A 20351-nucleotide genomic window follows, 5' to 3' on the forward strand; every position below is an offset into this window, starting at 1 on the left:
AAGCCTGCGCAAGGCAATCTTGCCTTGCGCAGGCATGTACTACGGAGGGCATAGAATGAACTTCAATCCAATATTGCGGCCAGCATGCAGCCAGCGGGTAAGGAAAGGGTGAATCAAACACCAGAAAACTCCACCCATATGACCGTAAACCGGTCCCGCCAAATTCAGGTGACAGGTTCCCTTTAAAGAAGAATTACAGATCTGTGAGAGCCAGAAATCTTCCATGTTTTTAGGTGACCAAATACTCATTTTCCACCATATCTTGCAAAATAAATCTTGCCAAATCAGACAAGGTGATTTTCTGGATTTGTTTTCTCATTTTGACTCTCATAGTTGTGGTCTACCTATGGTGTCAATTACAGGCCTCTCTCATCTTTTTAGGAGGGAGAACTTGCACAATTGGTTGCTGATTAAATACCTTTTTCCCCACTGTACATTTTTTACAATTCTGAACACATGTAAAGCACCTATGCCCTCCTGGATATCCCTTTTATTAGTTTGGTTTGTTTCTTATTTAAAAAGTCTAATGAAAACAAAATGGGAAAACATTTTATTGAGTCTTGCAGAACAAATAAAATGTAATATGTATACAATAGAAAAGAATTGCCTGGTGACAAGAGCTCTACATAATTAGGAACAATGGAAGTTTCACAATACGTATAAAATAAGTCAGAACAGTCATGCTGCGTGCCAAAAATACCCTAGAATCAGAGAGCAGCAATAGTCACGCATATATAAAATCTGACAGATCTTACAGGACAGGGTGACCCCTTGTTCTTGCCAATAACATTCAGTAAATGCAAAATGTGGAATACACAAATAGTACAAACAATAAAAGGACTTTGTAAGATGCATTGTAACATCGAGGCTCAAAGTAATAGAGGATTGTTTACGGGAAGACGATGGACACTTTTCATGATAAAATCTCACAATGTCATTCAAAGATTATATTTGATGCTGCAAAAATATTTGAATGATTGATAAACTTAGACTTCTGCTGATCCAGCGATGCAATTGATGGATTAGAGGACCATGGATTAGCAAAAAAATTCAAACTACCGTACTCTGGTTTGGGACTCCGGGGAACAGAGCAGTGTTCAATCCTCTGCCCGGCATCCCTGGCTTCCCTGCCGCTTACTAGGTCGTGCAATGTCATGATATTACTAGGGTCTAGTAAGCGGCAGATGATTGCCAATGCAGAAGTGAAATCTTCCTTGGCCCAGCTCCGATGGAAGACTAAATTGTATGCTGGACCAGGGTAGTGTAAGTCTTTTTGCCCTTCTCTAAAACTGATCTCTAGATAACCAAGAATGCTGAAGTTAATTCCTTCGCCAACCTAGGCCACCAGGAATATTCCCATTAATCTCTTTACTAACATAAATCGCTGACCATGTTGTGTTGACATCAAGGATTTTTTTTTGCAAAGGCCACAATGAAAAACAGAATTTTATTGCTCCTCAAAGATACATTCAGCCATCAAATCCTATTTTTCCTGTAATTACCAGTGTGCTTTACATGTTCCCATGCACTATTTATGTGCCTTGTATATCTTCTTCACCTATATTTTATATGGAGGAGATGCCAGGAGCACTTACCGTGATTCCCTGAAAATTAGACAGGGTATTATTGTTTTGCTCCAAAAGATGGCTTAGGGATTATTTTTATGGGATGTCTTATTTTTTGCATGAACAACAATCCAGATTTATTCTTGAAAAAAGAATCTGCATTTATTCAAATATAATCATGTTATCACACATAGACACTGCGCACACACACACACACTGCACATACATACACACACTACACATATGATACATACCACCAGCCTGTCTCTTCTTCAGCTACTCTAGACTCCCATAGTTAAAGGAACTTTGGGTCATTATTGTCACAAGACCGTGATGTCACCAAAGGTCCTTAAGCAGTCTTAAGTTCAGAATAGAAGCGTTGGAGACCCATAAAAGAGTGGGGCCCAGTTTGCTCCCCATAACACTGGTCCTGACTGTAACTACTAGCTACTTTTAGAGTAGCGCTTAAATTTTATGCATACTCCCTAAATCCTGTAGTATAATGCTAGGGCTTATTTTCGGGGTAGGCCATATTCTCGGGGAAACACGGTATCTGCAGACTTGTGTTTGGTCAGTTGGATGTTGAGATCTTATATGACTGATAAGATGTAGGTTGCTCTTGTGCCAGAAATAATAGTCAGGATTGTGGAGTAGCCAGTGGCTGAGAAATGCCACACACTGTTACTGTACATACATGTTCTCAGTTTTGACTAGTGGAAGACTTACAGAAATGAAAACACAGTTTCATACAAAGTTGAAGGTAGGCCTAGGTCCATCAAATTCATCCTATAGCCTAATATGTTGATCCAAAGGAAGGTAAAACCCCATGGTGTACAGGCTAATAGCTTCATATTATGGGAAAAAATATTCCCCAAGTCCACATCTGGAAATCAGACTAGTTCTATGGATTAACGTCCCATCACAAAATCTCGTGCCCATAACCTGTAATATGCACATAAAAAAAGAGAGACAAAGGATCCATATGGCTGTATAGATTAAAATGTTCTAATCTTTATTTCACACGATTCTCATTTAATAAGAACATTTTAATCTATACGGCCATATGGAACCTTTGTCTCTCTTTTTTCTTGTGAAATGTCCGGTGGTCAGCGGACTTGGATTCACGCTTTCCACCTTTTTGTGTGTTTTTGTTCTAACCTATAATATTATATTTTTCAAGAAAGACATCCAGGCTATTCTTGCACTTTTCTAGTGAATCAATGATCACAACTTCATGTGTCAGAGTTCCATAGTCTTGCTGCTCTTACAGTAAAGAATCAGTGTCTGTGATTACTTTCTTATGTTTACTTTCCATCCTTACCCAATTACTTGCTGATTGCATCGTCAGCCAGGTACGTGGTAGAATTGCACAGCACACAAAACTAACCTACTCATCACTGAAAAAACAAAACTTATTGGAATAGCTCCTAAATGTGAATATAACACACTACTGAGCATCCTACTGCTTGCCCTATGCCAACAACAACAGTGTTAGATACCCATCACCTCTAAGTGGATCAGACTTTTCTTCAATTTGTGGAGTTTTCACTAGTTTGGTCTTTTTCCATTATCTCTTACTGCTGTGATGTAGCTTGTACGCATTTTATGCAGGATGTGCCTAGTCATTCCACTAGGAGACTCATAATGAGGCACTGATTATAAGGAAACGTCTGTAATTCATAGTATCTGTGAGATAATGTGTGTCCTGCTGTAAAGTAGACTTTCATTAGCAGACCTACGGTAGTTCTCCATTTTTCGGTTGACTCATAGTACTTAAGCAGCATTCATCAGTTGCCTTCTGTATCGTATCACCTCTCATCTCTCATACCTTCTTAACTTACGGTAGTTCCATAATGAAAGATGTTAATATTAATATATTGACAATAAAATATTTTCCAAAATCCTGGCCATAAATGTCACAGATATTTTTAGTAATATATTATAAGGTCAGGGTCATTGGTTCACATTTACACCTTTTTTTTCATAAAATGCCCCCAACTACAGTATGTAGCAAATAGGGATGCTCTAGAGTTACTAATATCGCCTTTAGAGGGGCCAATCCAGGCAATTTAGCAACCAAGAATTGCACATTCCACTCTATCGACTACGGCAGTGGTTGGTGGCTGCTGGATGATAGAGGAAAAACAATGTCTTATCTGGTAGCATCTCCTTTTGATTAGCCGGTGTAGCATCAATCATCACGCCAGGCTGGCTAATCAAAACTAGAGCCATGGCTATCGCTAGGTAAGAGGTGGCATCGCCTCTTCCATTCATTGGCCACAGACTACTGCTGTGGATGATCGAATGGGATGTGCACATGAATTCACACCAACTTTAGCTATCACCAATATTCACAAGCTGAGGAACATGTGCACAGAATAATCTTTCATATGATCATTCTGTGCCCACAGAATATCATGTTGTCGGCAGCACATCACAGTTTACTCAGGGTAATGTGCTGCCAATAACCATGATTTTTTCACCGTCTTAAATATCATCGCACCCAAAGAATGAGTATTTTGATGGGCATTTGCCGACTTGGTTAGGCAGGATTGGTAGTCAAGAACAACAATTCCTATGAACATTCAGTCACTGATTATTAACTTGTCTAAATGGACCTTATGCTGGTAAATGCTGGTTATTCTAGGTAGCTTCGTAGTTTTTAAGGTTTAAGGTAGACTTATGTCCATCAAGGTCAACCATAACCTAACATGTTGACCCAGAAGAAGGCAATCTGTCAGGCTATATGTAGAGGACTAAGATGCAGGAATTACAACTAGACACACATCACATTTATATCACTAAGACTTTCTGATATTTACTAAGATAGTGGTAGTTTTAGTTGACCCCTATGTGATGCCTATAGTGACACTTCCAGGTATACTGTGCCATTGGGCATTATACTTGAAAGGTTGGGAACGGTTAAACTAATACCCACTAAATACTAGACAGTTCCCTCTATGGAGTAGGTATCGGAAGACTGGTGGTGCTGTTGACCATTGTCTCCTTGCTCACTCATCGCTAGACCACCAGGTCATGGAGACCTTTTACTTAGCTTGAGAAGTACTTTTTATGTATTGTTTTCTATCATACACGCTAACTATAGAATGGAAAACCCAATGATTTATATTTTTCAGCCCTTTTGATTTCATATTGAGAAACCTCCTGTAGTATTTTATTTCCTTGATTTGTGAGGGTCAGATTGACTTTACAAGGAAACCATTGATTTATATAAGACAGGACCGACAGTCAGTCTGCTTGTAAAGACAATTTAATGTGACCTATATCTGTTCATTTACAGGGGTTACACAGATGAAAAAACAGGAGGAATCTGCTTTTCTCGAGGAAGAAGAAGAGGATGAAGAGTGTGACCACTGAATACATATGCGGCCATTTTTTTTATTAGAACTGCAAACTATTTTGTCATCTGATAACATATTGGGAGGTATTTGTCTCTCAGAATTATAGCGGGTGTTTTTTTTTTTATAAGAGAGATTTCTTCCATGACCTGTAGAGCATCGATACACCACTTCATCATAATCAGATCCAGAATGAGCTCATACACGATGTCACATTCTCCAGATTATTTGTATTACTAGATTCCTTTTATTATTCCTACTAAGCGGCTGACAAATGTGTGCAGTGAGAAGACAATCATCTGTAAATAGGATAAAATAATAACCAATGTATAAATAAAGATTTAGAGAAAAATATTAACTGTTTTTATGATTGGACGCACAGATCTCAGTTTTTACAGAAGTTCACACCCAAATTCTTTGTTGTAGAGAGCGAATTTGATCTACTGAGGCTTTTCCCCTAATGCAGCTACATTATAAAGTTTCGGACACCACAAGGAGGAACATACTGAATAGTGATTTCTTATTGGGCTACATAAATCCATACAAAGAGAGCTCCTCCTAGTGGTGGCTTCAGAATGGCAAAATCTTACTTTTTTACTGTTGTATTTAACCCCTTCCCGACCCATGACGCCACGTAGGCGTCATGAAAGTCGGTGCCAATCCGACCCATGACGCCTATGCGGCGTCATGGAAAGATCGCGTCCCTGCAGATCGGGTGAAAGGGTTAACTCCCATTTCACCCGATCTGCAGGGACAGGGGGAGTGGTAGTTTAGCCCAGGGGGGGTGGCTTCACCCCCTCGTGGCTACGATCGCTCTGATTGGCTGTTGAAAGTGAAACTGCCAATCAGAGCGATTTGTAATATTTCACCCATTATAACGGGTGAAATATTACAATCCAGCCATGGCCGATGCTGAAATATCATCGGCCATGGCTGGAAATACTAGTGTGCCCCCACCCCACCCCTCCGATCGCCCCCCCACCCCCCCGATCTGGCCGGTACACTGCTCCGGCTCCCCTCCGTCCAGTGCTCCGCTCCCCCCCGTGCTCGTGTCCGCTCCCCCCGTGCTCCAATCACCCCCCCGTGCTCCAATCACCCCCCCTGCACTCCGATCCACCCCCCCCCGTGCTCCGTTCCACCCCCCGTGCTCCATTCCAGCCCCCCCGTGCTCCGTTCCACGCCCCCCGCGCTCCGTTCCACCCCTCCCGCGCTCCGATTCCCCCCCCCGTGCTCCGATCCCCCCCCCCCGTGGTCCCCCCCCACCCTATCATACTTACCGATCCAGCCGTGGTCCCGTCCGTCTTCTCCCGGGCGCCGCCATCTTCCAAAATGGCGGGCGCATGCGCAGTGCGCCCGCCGAATCTGCCGGCCGGCAGATTCGTTCCAAAGTGCATTTTGATCACTGAGATATAATCTATCTCAGTGATCAAAATAAAAAAAATAATAAATGACCCCCCCCCCCTCTGTCACCCCCATAGGTAGGGACAATAAAAAAATAAAGAATTTTTTTTTTTTCCACTAATGTTAGAATAGGGTTAGGGTTAGGGGTAGGGTTAGGGGTAGGGTTAGGGTTAAGGTTAGGGCTAGGGGTAGGGTTAGGGGTAGGGTTAGGGGTAGGGTTAGGGTTAGGGTTAGGGGTAGGGTTAGGGGTAGGGTTAAGGTTAGGGGTAGGGTTAGGGCTAGGGTTAGGGCTAGGGTTAGGGTTAGGAATGTGCACACGTATTCTGGTCCTCTGCGGATTTTTCCGCTGCGGATAAACCGCTGCGGATTTATGGCGGATTTACCGCTTTTTTTCTGCGCATTTCACTGCGGTTTTACAATTGCGATTTTCTATTGGAGCAGTTGTAAAACCGCTGCGGAATCCGCACAAAGAAGTGACATGCTGCGGAATGTAAACCGCTGCGTTTCCGTGCAGTTTTTCCGCAGCATGTGTACAGCGATTTTTGTTTCCCATAGGTTTACATTGAACTGTAAACTCATGGGAAACTGCTGCGGATCCGCAGCGTTTTCCGCAGCGTGTGCACATACCTTTAGAATTAGGCTATGTGCACACGGTGCGGATTTGGCTGCGGATTCGCAGCAGTGTTCCATCAGGTTTACAGTACCATGTAAACATATGAAAAATCAAATCCGCTGTGCCCATGGTGCGGAAAATACCGCGCGGGAACGCTGCGTTGTATTTTCCGCAGCATGTCAATTCTTTGTGCGGATTCCGCAGCGTTTTACACCTGTTCCTCAATAGGAATCCGCAGGTGAAATCCGCACAAAAAACACTGGAAATCCGCGGAAAATCCGCAGGTAAAACGCAGTGCCTTTTACCCGCAGATTTTTCAAAAATGGTGCGGAAATATCTCACACGAATCCGCAACGTGGGCACATAGCCTTAGGGTTAGGGTTGGAATTAGGGTTGTGGTTAGGGGTGTGTTGTGGTTAGGGTTGTGGTTAGGGGTGTGTTGCGGTTAGGGTTGTGTTTAGGGTTATGGCTACAGTTGGGATTAGGGTTAGGGGTGTGTTGGGGTTAGTGTTGGAGTTAGAATTGAGGGGTTACCACTGTTTAGGCACATCAGGGGTCTCCAAACGCAACATGGCGCCACCATTGATTCCAGCCAATCTCGTATTCAAAAAGTCAAATGGTGCTCCCTCACTTCCGAGCCCTGACGTGTGCCCAAACAGTGGTTTACCCCCACATATGGGGTACCAGCATACTCAGGACAAACTGCGCAACAATTACTGGGGTCCAATTTCTCCTGTTACCCTTGTGAATCTAAAAAAATGCTTGCTAAAACATAATTTTTGAGGAAAGAAAAATGATTTTTTATTTTCACGGCTCTGCGTTGTAAACGTCTGTGAAGCACTTGGGGGTTCAAAGTGCTCACCACATATCTAGATAAGTTCCTTGGGGGGTCTAGTTTCTAAAATGGGGTCACTTGTGGGGGGTCTCTACTGTTTAGGCACACCAGGGGCTCTGCAAACGCAACGTGACACCCGCAGACCATTCCATCAAAGTCTGCATTTCAAAAGTCACTACTTCCCTTCTGAGCCCCGACGTGTGCCCAAACAGTGGTTTACCCCCACATATGGGGTATCAGCGTACTCAGGAGAAACTGCACAACAACTTTTGGGGTCCAATTTCTCCTGTAACCCTTGGGAAAATAAAAAATTCTGGGCTAAATAATTATTTTTGAGGAAAGAAAACGTATTTATTATTTTCACGGCTCTGCATTATAAACTTCTATGAAGCACTTGGGGGTTCAAAGTGCTCACCACACATCTAGATAAGTTCCTTTCAGGGTCTAGTTTCCAAAATGGGGTCACTTGTGGGGGGTTTCTACTGTTTAGGCACATCAGGGGCTCTGCAAACGCAACGTGACGCCCGCAGAGCATTCCATCAAAGTCTGCATTTCAAAACGTCACTACTTCAATTCCAAGCCCCGGCATGTGCCCAAACAGTAGTTTACCCCCACATATGGGGTATCACCGTACTCAGGAGAAACTGGACAACAAATATTGGGGTCAAATTTCTCCTGTTACCCTTGGGAAAATTAAAAAATTCTGGGCTAAATAATTATTTTTGAGGAAAGAAAACGTATTTATTATTTTCACGGCTCTGCATTATAAACTTCTATGAAGCACTTGGGGGTTCAAAGTGCTCACCACACATCTAGATAAGTTCCTTTGGGGGTCTAGTTTCCAAAATGGGGTCACTTGTGGGGGGTTTCTACTGTTAAGCCACATCAGGGGCTCTGCAAACGCAACGTGACGCCCACAGAGCATTCCATCAAAGTCTGCATTTCAAAACGTCACTACTTCACTTCCGAGCCCCGGCATGTGCCCAAACAGTGATTTACCCCCACATATGGGGTATCAGCGTACTCAGGAGAAACTGGACAACAACTTTTGGGGTCAAATTTCTCCTGTTACCCTTGGGAAAATAAAAAATTGCAGGCTAAAAGATCATTTTTGAGAAAATAATTTTTTTTTTTATTTTCATGGCTCTGCGTTATAAACTTCTGTGAAGCACTTGGGGGTTCAAAGTCCTCACCACACATCTAGATTAGTTCCTTTGGGGGTCTAGTTTCCAAAATGGTGTCATTTCTGGGGGATCTCCAATGTTTAAGCACACAGGGGCTCTCCAAACGTGACATGGTGTCCGCTAATGATTGGAGCTAATTTTCCATTTAAAAAGCCAAATGGCGTGCCATCCCTTCCGAGCCCTGCCGTGCGCCCAAACAGTGGTTTACCCCCACATATGGGGTATCAGCGTACTCAGGACAAACTGGACAACAATATTTGGGGTCCAATTTCTCCCATTATCCTTGGCAAAATAGGAAATTCCAGGCTAAAAAATCATTTTTGAGGAAAGAAAAATTATTTTTTATTTTCATGGCTCTGCGTTATAAACTTCTGTGAAGCACCTGGGGGTTTAAAGTGCTCAATATGCATCTAGATAAGTTCCTTGGGGGGTCTAGTTTCCAAAATGGGGTCACTTGTGGGGGAGCTCCAATGTTTAGGCACACAGGGGGCTCTCCAAACGCGACATGGTGTCCGCTAACAATTGGAGCTAATTTTCCATTCAAAAAGTCAAATGGCGCGCCTTCCCTTCCGAGCCCTGCCGTGTGCCCAAACAGTGGTTTACCCCCACATATGAGGTATCGGCGTACTCGGGAGAAATTGCCCAACAAATTTTATGATCCATTTTATCCTACTGCCCATGTAAAAATGAAAAAATTGAGGCGAAAATAATTTTTTTGTGAAAAAAAAGTACTTTTTCATTTTTACAGATCAATTTGTGAAGCACCTGAGGGTTTAAAGTGCTCACTAGGCATCTAAATAAGTTCCCTGGGGGGTCTAGTTTCCAAAATGGGGTCACTTGTGGGGGAGCGCCAATGTTTAGGCACACAGGAGCTATCCAAACGCGACATGGTGTCCGCTAACGATGGAAATAATTTTTCATTCAAAAAGTCAAATGGCGCTCCTTCCCTTCCGAGCCTTACCATGTGCCCAAACAGTGGTTTACCCCCACATGTGAGGTATTGGTGTACTCAGGAGAAATTGCCCAACACATTTTAGGATCCATTTTATCCTGTTGCCCATGTGAAAATGAAAAAATTGAGGCTAAAAGAATTTTTTTGTGAAAAAAAAGTACTTTTTCATTTTTACGGATCAATTTGTGAAGCACCTGGGGGTTCAAAGTGCTCACTATGCATCTAGATAAGTTCCTTGGGGCGTCTAGTTTCCAAAATGGGGTCACTTGTGGGGGAGCTCCAATTTTTAGGCACACGGGGGCTCTCCAAACGTGACATGGTGTCCGCTAAAGAGTGGAGCCAATTTTTGATTCAAAAAGTCAAATGGCGCTCCTTCCCTTCCAAGCCCTGCCGTGCGCCCAAACAGTGGTTTACCCCCACATATGAGGTATCAGCGTACTCAGGACAAATTGGACAACAACTTTCGTGGTTCAGTTTCTCCTTTTACCATTGGGAAAATAAAAAAATTGTTGCTAAAAGATAATTTTTGTGACTAAAAAGTTAAATGTTCATTTTTTCCTTCCATGTTGCTTCTGCTGCTGTGAAGCACCTGAAGGGTTAATAAACTTCTTGAATGTGGTTTTGAGTACCTTGAGGGGTGCAGTTTTTAGAATGGTGTCACTTTTGGGTATTTTCAGCCATATAGACCCCTCAAACTGACTTCAAATGTGAGGTGGTCCCTAAAAAAAATGGTTTTGTAAATTTCGTTGTAAAAATGACAAATCGCTGGTCAAATTTTAACCCTTATAACTTCCTAACAAAAAAAAATTTTGTTTCCAAAATTGTGCTGATGTAAAGTAAACATGTGGGAAATGTTATTTATTAACTATTTTGTGTCACATATCTCTCTGGTTTAACAGAATAAAAATTCAAAATGTGAAAATTGCGAAATTTTCAAAATTTTCGCCAAATTTCCGTGTTTATCACAAATAAATGCAGAATTTATTGACCTAAATTTACCACTAACATGAAGCCCAATATGTCACGAAAAAACAATCTCAGAACCGCTAGGATCCGTTGAAGCGTTCCTGAGTTATTACCTCATAAAGGGACACTGGTCAGAATTGCAAAAAACGGCAAGGTCTTTAAGGTCAAAATAGGCTGGGTCTTGAAGGGGTTAATAGAGGGGTTGTCTACAACTCATATAACCCCTCCTCAGTCACCATATTTCCCCCATGTAAAATAATAACAGATATACACACCTCTGGTGCTGGCACTATTCCAGCAATGATGGCACCCCCTTCAACCAGTGTTCTCTTGACATTGTCATGTGAGCCCTGCAGCCATTCAGTTGCCTTTCACTCTCACTTTTTTCGGACGGAGCTGTCACCTGGAAGAAGTGAGAGTTGTTGCTTCCTTCTTACTTCTTCCGAATGTCAGCTACATCTGAAGGAAGTTTCTCACGAGCACTGGGAGACCCGGCGCCAACACTGCTGGAATTGAGATGAACTGTTTTAGGGGAGCAGAATATCTGAAAAACATGATCAGTCCGATAATGGTGTAATATAAAATGAATCGGCACAAAATTTAGGATATAAAAATTACGACATTTTAAGATAAAATGTGTAATTATGTTTGGGGGTTTTGTTTCTTTTTATAAATCAACGGAACATCTGATGTCAAATGTCAATTGATATGTTTGCTACCTTTTTTTTATCACTTTGGGCAGGAGTTAGTTATGCCTGTGCAGATGAAAAGTATGTAAGTAAAGATCGTCTGTGGATGGATTGTGTAGTTTACAAAGCTGAAATGCTGTGCCTTGTTAGGGAATTTTAAGTTAATCGAGGAAACCTCTATCAATTATCTAGAGAGGAGTATAACAACAAAGTGCCCTTGCTCTGAAGGGTCCCAACACATTCATGCGTTACATGGACAGAAAATGTATTTTTTTTTAATTTATTTTGTTATAATTGTAATTTTTTCAAAGATTTTCATTTTTAACAAGAAATAGACTTGAATAAAATTAATATAAATTGACAAATTTCAATGAAAATAGAATGAACCAGTTTTGTGATGAAAATGCCTCAGATTATAGTAATATTCAAATTTCTTATATATATATAAAAAACATAAAAAAGAGAGTATCCATGAGACATACAAATAGACAAAAGTGGAAAGGGATGAGTAAAGGTGCTAGAGGTTAAAGAGGGAGAGAAAATACAGTTGTGCTCAAAAGTTTACATACCCCGGCAGAAATTTTGCTTTCTTGGCTTTTTTTCAGAGAGTGTGAATGATAACACCAAAAAAATTTCTCCACTCATGGTTAGTGGTTGGGTGAAGCCATTTATTGTCAAACTGCTGTGTTTTCTCTTTTTAAATCATAACGACAACCCAAAACATCCAAATGAAACTATGCACTCCTCTAAAGTCTTTACTTTGTAGAGCCTCCTTTAGCAGCAATTACAGCTGCAAATTTCTTCGGATAAGTCTCTGTGCTTTCCACATCTTGCTACTGGGATTTTTGTCCATTCGTCCATTCCTTCAAACAAATGCACTATCAGGATGCAGCAGACCCATGTAGTTAAGATGGTGGCAACACAGATGCAAAATACTAATACAACCACTCACAGCCTACCAATCCATGGAGGGGGTGATTGCTTAGGATGTGATTGCACAAAAGAGGCTGGTATAGGGCGCTGTTCACATACAGGTGATGCACAGTGTCTGGTTTACAGCCTATTAGTGACGCCCATACTATTAGATCAGGCAGGCTGCCCAGTGCTATCTAAATGCATCCCATGTGAACAGACACATCAGTTTACAAGACCAAAAAATAATGGGCCCGGCTGCACCCTGAAAAATAAAGTGCAGAAAATACGTATAAAAATATGTGAGGTATTAGTCAATATTTTGGCCAAGATATGCAAGCTAGCAACCCACGCCAAGGGTCCTCACTAAACTGAACAGCAAAGCCACAAAAAGAGGACTTAAAATCCTCAAAATCCAACAACATAACCTTATACCAAAGTGATAAATCAGATAAAATTTAACTTTTAATTCGCATCTCTAAAACAGACACAAACATATAAAAACAATCACCATACAGCCAACCATGCTGGCTACTTGCAGCATGCACAGCAAATCCTATTACAATGCCTATCTACCAGTGGAGGTTGGCATCCTAGACACAAAAAAACAAGAAATGGCGCCCCCGCTCCTCGGCGGCTCTCCCTGAGTCTCCTAGATGGCCCTGTGCTGGTGAGTCACATATTCATCCAATTATACACACAGGAAAGAGGAGTAACAAGAAGATTGCCAGTTAGAGGATTAATAACAAGAAGCAGACAATGATGATGATGGCAATGTGCAATAGGGTGAATAGTACCACAATAACAAAGTGATAAGTGCAATTAGTACCTCGCTATGCTGTTCCCTGTGGATATACAACCTGCCTGACAGCGGATTTAGGCACCCTACTTGTCAGCAGATATGGCACCCCCACTCCACAACGACTGTCCCCAAGAGTCCCTAATTATTGTCTAGTAGGTCCAGATGATAAATACATCGGGTAGTCATATATTTAAAAAAAAGGCAGTCAAAAAGCACACACTGTCAAATGTAGAACAGATAAAGATTCGATGACTCATGGTGATAGGTAACTAGATAACTCTGATAACAGCTAGCAAAAGGAGGTACTTATGGTTTCAGATGCTCTCAGTGACCTCTACGCGTTTCACCATATCGGATCATCAGGAGGCTCAGATGTAAGGATGCTGCAATCTTCTTGTTACTCCTTTTTCCTGTGTCTACAATTGGATGAATATGTGACTCACAAGCACAGGGCTATCTAGGAGACTCGGGGAGAGCCGCCGAGTAGTGATGAGCAAATATACTCGTTACTGGAGATTTCCTGAGCACGCTCGGGGGTCCTCCGAGTATTTTTTAGTGCTCGGAGATTTAGTTTTTTTCGCTGCAGCTGAATGATTTACATCTGTTAGCCAGCATAAGTACATGTGGGGGTTGCCTGGTTGCTAGGGAATCCCCACATGTAATCAAGCTGGCTAACAGATGTAAATCATTCAGCTTCCGCGATGAAAACTAAATCTCCGAGCACTAAAAAATACTCGGAGGACACCCGAGCGTGCTCGGGAAATTTCGAGTAACGAGTATATTCGCTCATCACTACCACTGTGGAGCAGGGGCGCCATTTCTTTTTTTTTTGTGTCTAGGGTGCCAACCTCCGCTGGTAGGTAGGCATTGTAATAGGATTTGCTATGCAGGGTGCAAGTAGCCAGCACGGTTGGCTGCATGGTGATTGTTTTTATGTGTGGTGTTTGTTTTAGAGATACGAATTAAAAGTTAAATTTTATCTGATTTATCACTTTGGTATAAGGTTATGTTGTTGGATTTTTTTGATTTCTGTACCTTATTGGTACATCTTTGAATGTTTGACAGACTTAAAATCCTCCAAAAACTCAAGTCTTGTAAACTGGGGTATCTGTTCACATGGGAGGCATTTAGATAGCGCTGGGCAGGCTGCCTGACCTAATAGTGTGGGCATCAATAATAGGCTGTAAACCAGATACTGTGCATCACCTGTGTGTGAACAGCGCCCTATACCAGCCTCTTTTGTGCAATCACATAGTAAGCAATCATCCCCTCCATGGATTGGTAGGTTGTGAATGGTTGTCTCCTCAGTATGTTGGACCTGTGTTGCCGCCATCTTAACAACATAGGTTTGCTACATCCTGACAGTGCATTTGTTTGAAGACCTGGGCAGGTAAACATCGCTGCCCTTTTTCTGCTATATTAATTCTTAAATTTTTGGAGGATTTTATGTCCTCTTTTTGTGGCTTTGCTGTTCAGTTCCATTCATCCATCCCTCAAGGCAAAATGGCTCAAGCTCCTTAACATTAGATGGTTTTCTCTGGTGATGGCGAACAGCAATCTTCAAGTCTGATCACAGATTCTCAATTGGATGAAGGTCTGGGCTTTGGGTCACTCCAAAACGTTTAAATGCTCTATCTGTGACTTGCACTCCTTTATGGATGAGTTTGATCTAATAGCAGCAGCAAGGAGCTCAATACAAGGGATGAAGAGCAGTGGAGCTGATCGGCACTCATGTCTAGTACCGTTTTTTTATTGTGTATGGTTTGCGTGAACAATGAGGAAGTCTAATTGTTGCTGAAGATTTGGAATAAAGACCTTCAATAGCCTTTATAAAGGGACATGTTATCGTGTTTGCCTCAAGAGGTTTAAGCATAAATGGCCAACCGAGGCGGTCAAACGCCTTTTCAACATCTAAAATTAAAAGGAGGGTGGGTTCTTTGGATTTTTTTGAATATATCTATAAGATCAACTGGGAGGGTAGATAAAGGTTCATACAAACGGTAAGTGGTTGCTAGAAGAGGACCCAAATTTATGTGGGGTCAGGGGTTTCATTAGTTCAACTAGTAATCTAGTAAAGGCCAGTCTGGTATTTTTGTGCTATTTTAGCCAACAGAAAACTTTCATCAATACACATAAATCAAAATGAACAAAGTTTTATTAACAGTCTGAAAAAGTGATGATGTCCACAGGGAACAACCAAGAAAAACACACAGATTTTCCTAGTGTCAAAGTTTTTGGAAAAATTATAAAGGAAACGAGTGCATAGGTCAACAAACTATTTACATGCCCCTGATATTTACATGATTTTGTGTATATGTGATATTCATAAATTATCATCTACTACAGAAATCCCACCATACCACTGCATTCACTGTGTTTGGATTTGTGTCTTTTCCTAGTTTTCTAATCCTGGGTAATGAATTCTGAAGATAAATGTATGGTGTACAATGGTTCATTTCTCCAGTGTAACTGTAGCTGGGCCGCACGTTCTTGTTCTTCTCCTTCTTGTCCTTCCTCTTGGAATCTTCCTCCAGTTATCATTGATTATGATTTTCCTCCAGATTTCACAGTTCTCTCTCGCTTTCTTCATTGTTGTTTATGGATTTCAAATTTCTTTCTACAATGAAAAAGTGAAAATATTTCAGAAAAATCAAGATTTTTCCTTGCATTTTTATGACACCTTGGGGACCATTCATGGAGGTCATGGAGTAAGATGTGTGTTCCTCACATTGCACCTTCTGCATCTCTCAGCTGCTGTGTACCAGTATACAACATGTACTCTAATCATTTACTGGAGTACATTTCTGTTGAAATTTACCCTATTCTTGTGGCTTAAATTGTGATCAATTTTCTGCTGTGTTTGGTCCTCGCTAAGCTCTACTCACTTCAAAAAGCAAAAGAAGCTGACGTAAAAATGACAACACTTTCAAAATGTTTGCTTAACTATGAGTTTCTCAACAATTTTGCAACATTTCAAACAGTTTTACTGAAGAATTCTTCCTCGAATTGCTAATTCTGCGCCTTAAAGGGGTTGTCTGATCTAAATCGATAAGTCTACAGCCACTCTGTGTGACTGCAGACTTATGAATTTGTGCAGCACAAGCACTGTGCGCTGCTGGGATTCACTGGTTTCTGTGCCACCACCAGAGAGTTTGTATGCATTATAAATATGTGACACCCCAGGAATCTGGTTGTCACAGTGGTATTGCCATCCTCACGGGGAGGGTGATGCCATGCTTGGAAGTGAGGAAGGATCCCTTTAACAGGTATTCAGCATGTGCAACACTGTTCTGACTCCAGGCCAGAAGAGGGAGCTCTAATCCAGTTTGTGGGTGGCTTCCCTAGATATATATATATATATATATATATATATATATATATTCTGGCTTGGAGGAGGAGTTAGTTAGTCTGTCAGAGGGACAGAGGAGTGAGGAGAAGAGTCTGAGAGCTGTAGTCATGCAGCCACATAAGATGCTGCAACTCCTGGGAAAGGAAAGAGGAAAGCAGAGCAGTCTGTAGGAGACCTAAAGGGAAAAGAAGCAAAAGGCGAAGTAAAAAGCTGGAGGGAAGCTGCAACTGAGCTTCCTCCAAGCTGAAGCGCAAGAAACCGGATGCCGGAAGTCTGAGGTTGTGTGGGAACTGTATGCCCCTCAGCAGAAACCGGCGGGCAGGAGATTCCAAGTCTCCTGACAACAATTACACCTGAAGGCACAGCAGCAGATTAGAGCCCGGAGTCACCACGAGAGAGGGACACCTGTAAAAAGGCTCAAGCTGCCTGCCATGCTGGTAGTGTCTACCAAAAGGACAGATTGAGAGAGGACCTTGTGTGAAGCCTCCAGGCAAGCCGGACTCAATCCGTCATCTGTAATTGGTACCCCAGACTGCATCTACTTTCAAGTAAAAGAAACCCAAAAACAGATGGACACTAGAGCTAAGTAAACATAATATACATTTTTATTATGAATATTTAAAAACAGAATAAAAAATGATTATAATGTATAGACACAATTGAAAAAGTGACAGACGACAGACTAGAACCACATGTAGGAAACACGCCCCCCGAGGAAGCAAGTGTGCGAAACGCACGTTGGGGTTCTTCCTTTCACATTCAGGTACAGATTGGCTCACTATATCTCTATCATATCGCTTCATCACTTAGTATTTATGATTTACTTTTCCTCAGTCCTATTGTTTATTGCGCAGTGTGATCTGTATACATCTTATTATTACCCTAATAGATATTACTTGCTGTGCTCTTCCCAATCAGTGATTTTTCTAATAGCACTAGCTACTATGGCCAATTTTGGGCCATACCATTTGTTACTTATTGCACCTTGGCACTTTGCACTTTGTTTGATTAAATGATTAGTCAGATATTTTGAGCCATAGCCACTTTTAGGCCATATTAATTATTGCATTTTGGCTCTTGGCACTTTTTGGATGAATTGATTTGTTAGATTTTTTTTAGCCTATACATATATGTCTATAATCCAGTAATAGGTCTATTATACAGGCCATATTGAGAAATTTCAGGATAAAGCTTTATGATTTTCTGTACAGTCAATTTTCATTATTAAGTGGTTATCCTTGACTTGTATTGCAATACCTGTTTCCTACATGTGGTTCTAGTCTGTCATTTGTCACTTTTTCAATTGTGTCTATACATTATAATAATGTTTTATTCTGTTTTTAAATATTCATAATAAAAATTTATATTATGTTTACTTAGCTCTAGTGTCCATCTGTTTTTGGGTTTCTATATAATCTACATGGCAGAGCGTCTGTACTTTATGCCCCGTTTGTTGGTTTACTTTCAAGTAAAAGGTAAAGAAAACTGCACGTCTCTGTGTCCTTCACTTCTTCTCTGCACCCCAATGTTCCCCACCATCTGAACAATCAAATATATTTGCCCTTTGCTGCATCACCATCAGCCCCAGTGGACCTAAACCGCAGCGTCGGCCACCCACTGCCGAACACCATGGGTGGCGTCACAACCATACACCACATAATTATCCTCCATTTTATGACATGGCCAGGGCCACGGAAACGGATCACGGCCCCGTGACCTCTCCCATAGAACTGTCCGGTCTGATTCCGGGTACCCCACGGCCCTGGTGGGCGCATCACATTCTCCAGGCCAGGGCTCGTCTAGTGGATGCGGCCTCGCTCCATACACTTGTATGGAATGAGGCGGCACCTTCTAGTCGGCAATGTCCACTAGATGGCGGCGTCACTTGTCAATGCGCGTCCTCGCTCAATATAAGTATGAAGCAATGTCACACCCACTAGACGAGCTCTGGCCAGGAGTATGCATAACGCATACATACCCTCCAGTCCTGGCTCAGAAACCGGCGAATCCCCCAAAGTGCACAGTGTGTCCTGGAAGGGGATTCATAAGTCTGCAGTCACACAGAGTGACTGCAAACTTATCGATTTACACTGAACAACCCCTTTAATTTTCCTCTGGACAAAAGTGTTGCAGCCAGATGCATCCTGTTGTAGGAACATGATAATTAAGCTGGCCCCACAATGATATCAGGGGGAGCATGCTGCATAGTAGAAAAATCTGGAATAAGAAATGAGAAAAAGGACAAACTGTGGCGAAAAAAAATCATATATACAGTATATATCATCCTAAAATAAGATCTAGAGATTTTGAGTTACTTTTGTACCCTATTCCACTATTTTAGAACGTTTCTAAGACATTTTAGGTCCAAAATTAGGCCCTAGGCCTAAATTTAGGAACACATATCCTGCTCATCTCAAGACTTTTCTATTCCTGGGAAGTTTTCTTTAACCAAGAAAACAACTTTAACATCTCATTTTAAGTCAGCATTTAAATTCAACAAAATCATTTCAGAATGATCCTATTTTCAGTAAGCCAGGACTAAAAGCGGCGATGACATCAATGATTTTCCATTTTGGCCTCGGCATTGTTCGAGTAAAATATATTTCCATTTGATTCAGCAATCCGCGGTAGTTTGCTCACAGAAGGTAAGAGGTAACCTGACTCCTTATCAATCATATCAATGTGTATTCTTCAGCACTAATGGACTGCAGATGGCTTTTTGTCTCCTTGATAATTGCAACTGAGCACATTACCCTAGAGTTGTAAATGCCAGAGAGCCTCTTTGGAGAGATTTGCACTTTTCCAGACCAGCCATGAAGCATTGATGGTTTCTTCTTACAGTCTCCCCTTCTGCCTGAAGTCTAGGCTCTACAAGTCTGAGCAGACTAATTATAGAGCCATATGTCACTTTTATAGCTCCTTCTGTTTGAGAGGAAATTATATTTCTAATCCAGGTTTTATGACCCTGTGTCAAGACGGGAATCTGATCGATTGCTCGGTCATCACTTTACTCCTCATCATGTCGCAATAATGTGCTATTAAGGGTGACTGGTAATTGTCTTCATTAGAGTCAAGTCTTGATTACTACAAGCCTACCTGTAATAATGGCGATACTCCTAGGACACCTCTTTGACGTTACATGGTCCTCAATATGAAAGTAGGAATTAATTGAAACTGGCGTTTCACACTCTAGTCTTACACTTACGTACATGTAGTAAAATGGTCCAAACTATTAAAAGGGACATGCCACTTAACCCATCTGCCTTACATATACAGAAGAAGTCTGGATGAGACGTATGGAGCGGGCTCAGGGGTCTATCCCGCTCCGTAGACTAAAGGTAACAGGTGCAATAATCCCTTAGATGCTGGGGTTAATAGCAACTGCGGAATCTAAGTAGTTTAACTGAAGGAAGCTTTGTCTCTCCGTTGCCCCAACACTCGTGATGAGGTAAAAGCATGCAAATTATGTTGTGATGGCAGTCGGCCTGAAGCAAACCCCCCATGTCGGCCATATTGGTACTCCATTAAAGCTCTTCCCCTAACAAAGTTTTATAAGTAATAGAGGTGAGCGAACGTGCTGGGTTAAGTCCCTGCGGATAAATGTCTCATGGATGTTTGACAGCCGCAACACATGCGGGAATTTCCTAACAAACAGGCATGTGTTACAGCTGTCTATAAGCCGCGAGACATGGAGGTGCAGGTACCCGAAACATATTTCTCGAGC

The 20351-nt window shown here is 41.8% G+C and overlaps 2 protein-coding genes across 5 annotated transcripts in view; one reads left to right on the top strand and one right to left on the bottom strand.

The window, feature by feature from the left end:
• PPP1R1C (protein phosphatase 1 regulatory inhibitor subunit 1C) overlaps positions 1-5278 on the top strand; it is a 56140-nt gene extending 50862 nt beyond the window's left edge. For both annotated transcript variants that reach the window (XM_069733237.1, XM_069733236.1), the window contains exon 6: positions 4867-5278. In XM_069733237.1, coding sequence (XP_069589338.1) covers positions 4867-4943 — 77 coding nt within the window. In that variant the 3' untranslated portion in view covers positions 4944-5278. The remainder of the gene's footprint in view (positions 1-4866) is intronic.
• Positions 5279-15415: 10137 nt separating this feature from the next.
• PDE1A (phosphodiesterase 1A) overlaps positions 15416-20351 on the bottom strand; it is a 372143-nt gene continuing 367207 nt past the window's right edge. For all 3 annotated transcript variants that reach the window (XM_069733240.1, XM_069733238.1, XM_069733239.1), the window contains one exon: positions 15416-15895. In XM_069733240.1, the coding sequence (XP_069589341.1) occupies positions 15843-15895 (53 nt within the window). In that variant the 3' untranslated portion in view covers positions 15416-15842. The remainder of the gene's footprint in view (positions 15896-20351) is intronic.

This window comes from Ranitomeya imitator, chromosome 7 (genome assembly GCF_032444005.1).
Source record: "Ranitomeya imitator isolate aRanImi1 chromosome 7, aRanImi1.pri, whole genome shotgun sequence".
NCBI lineage: Eukaryota > Metazoa > Chordata > Amphibia > Anura > Dendrobatidae > Ranitomeya > Ranitomeya imitator.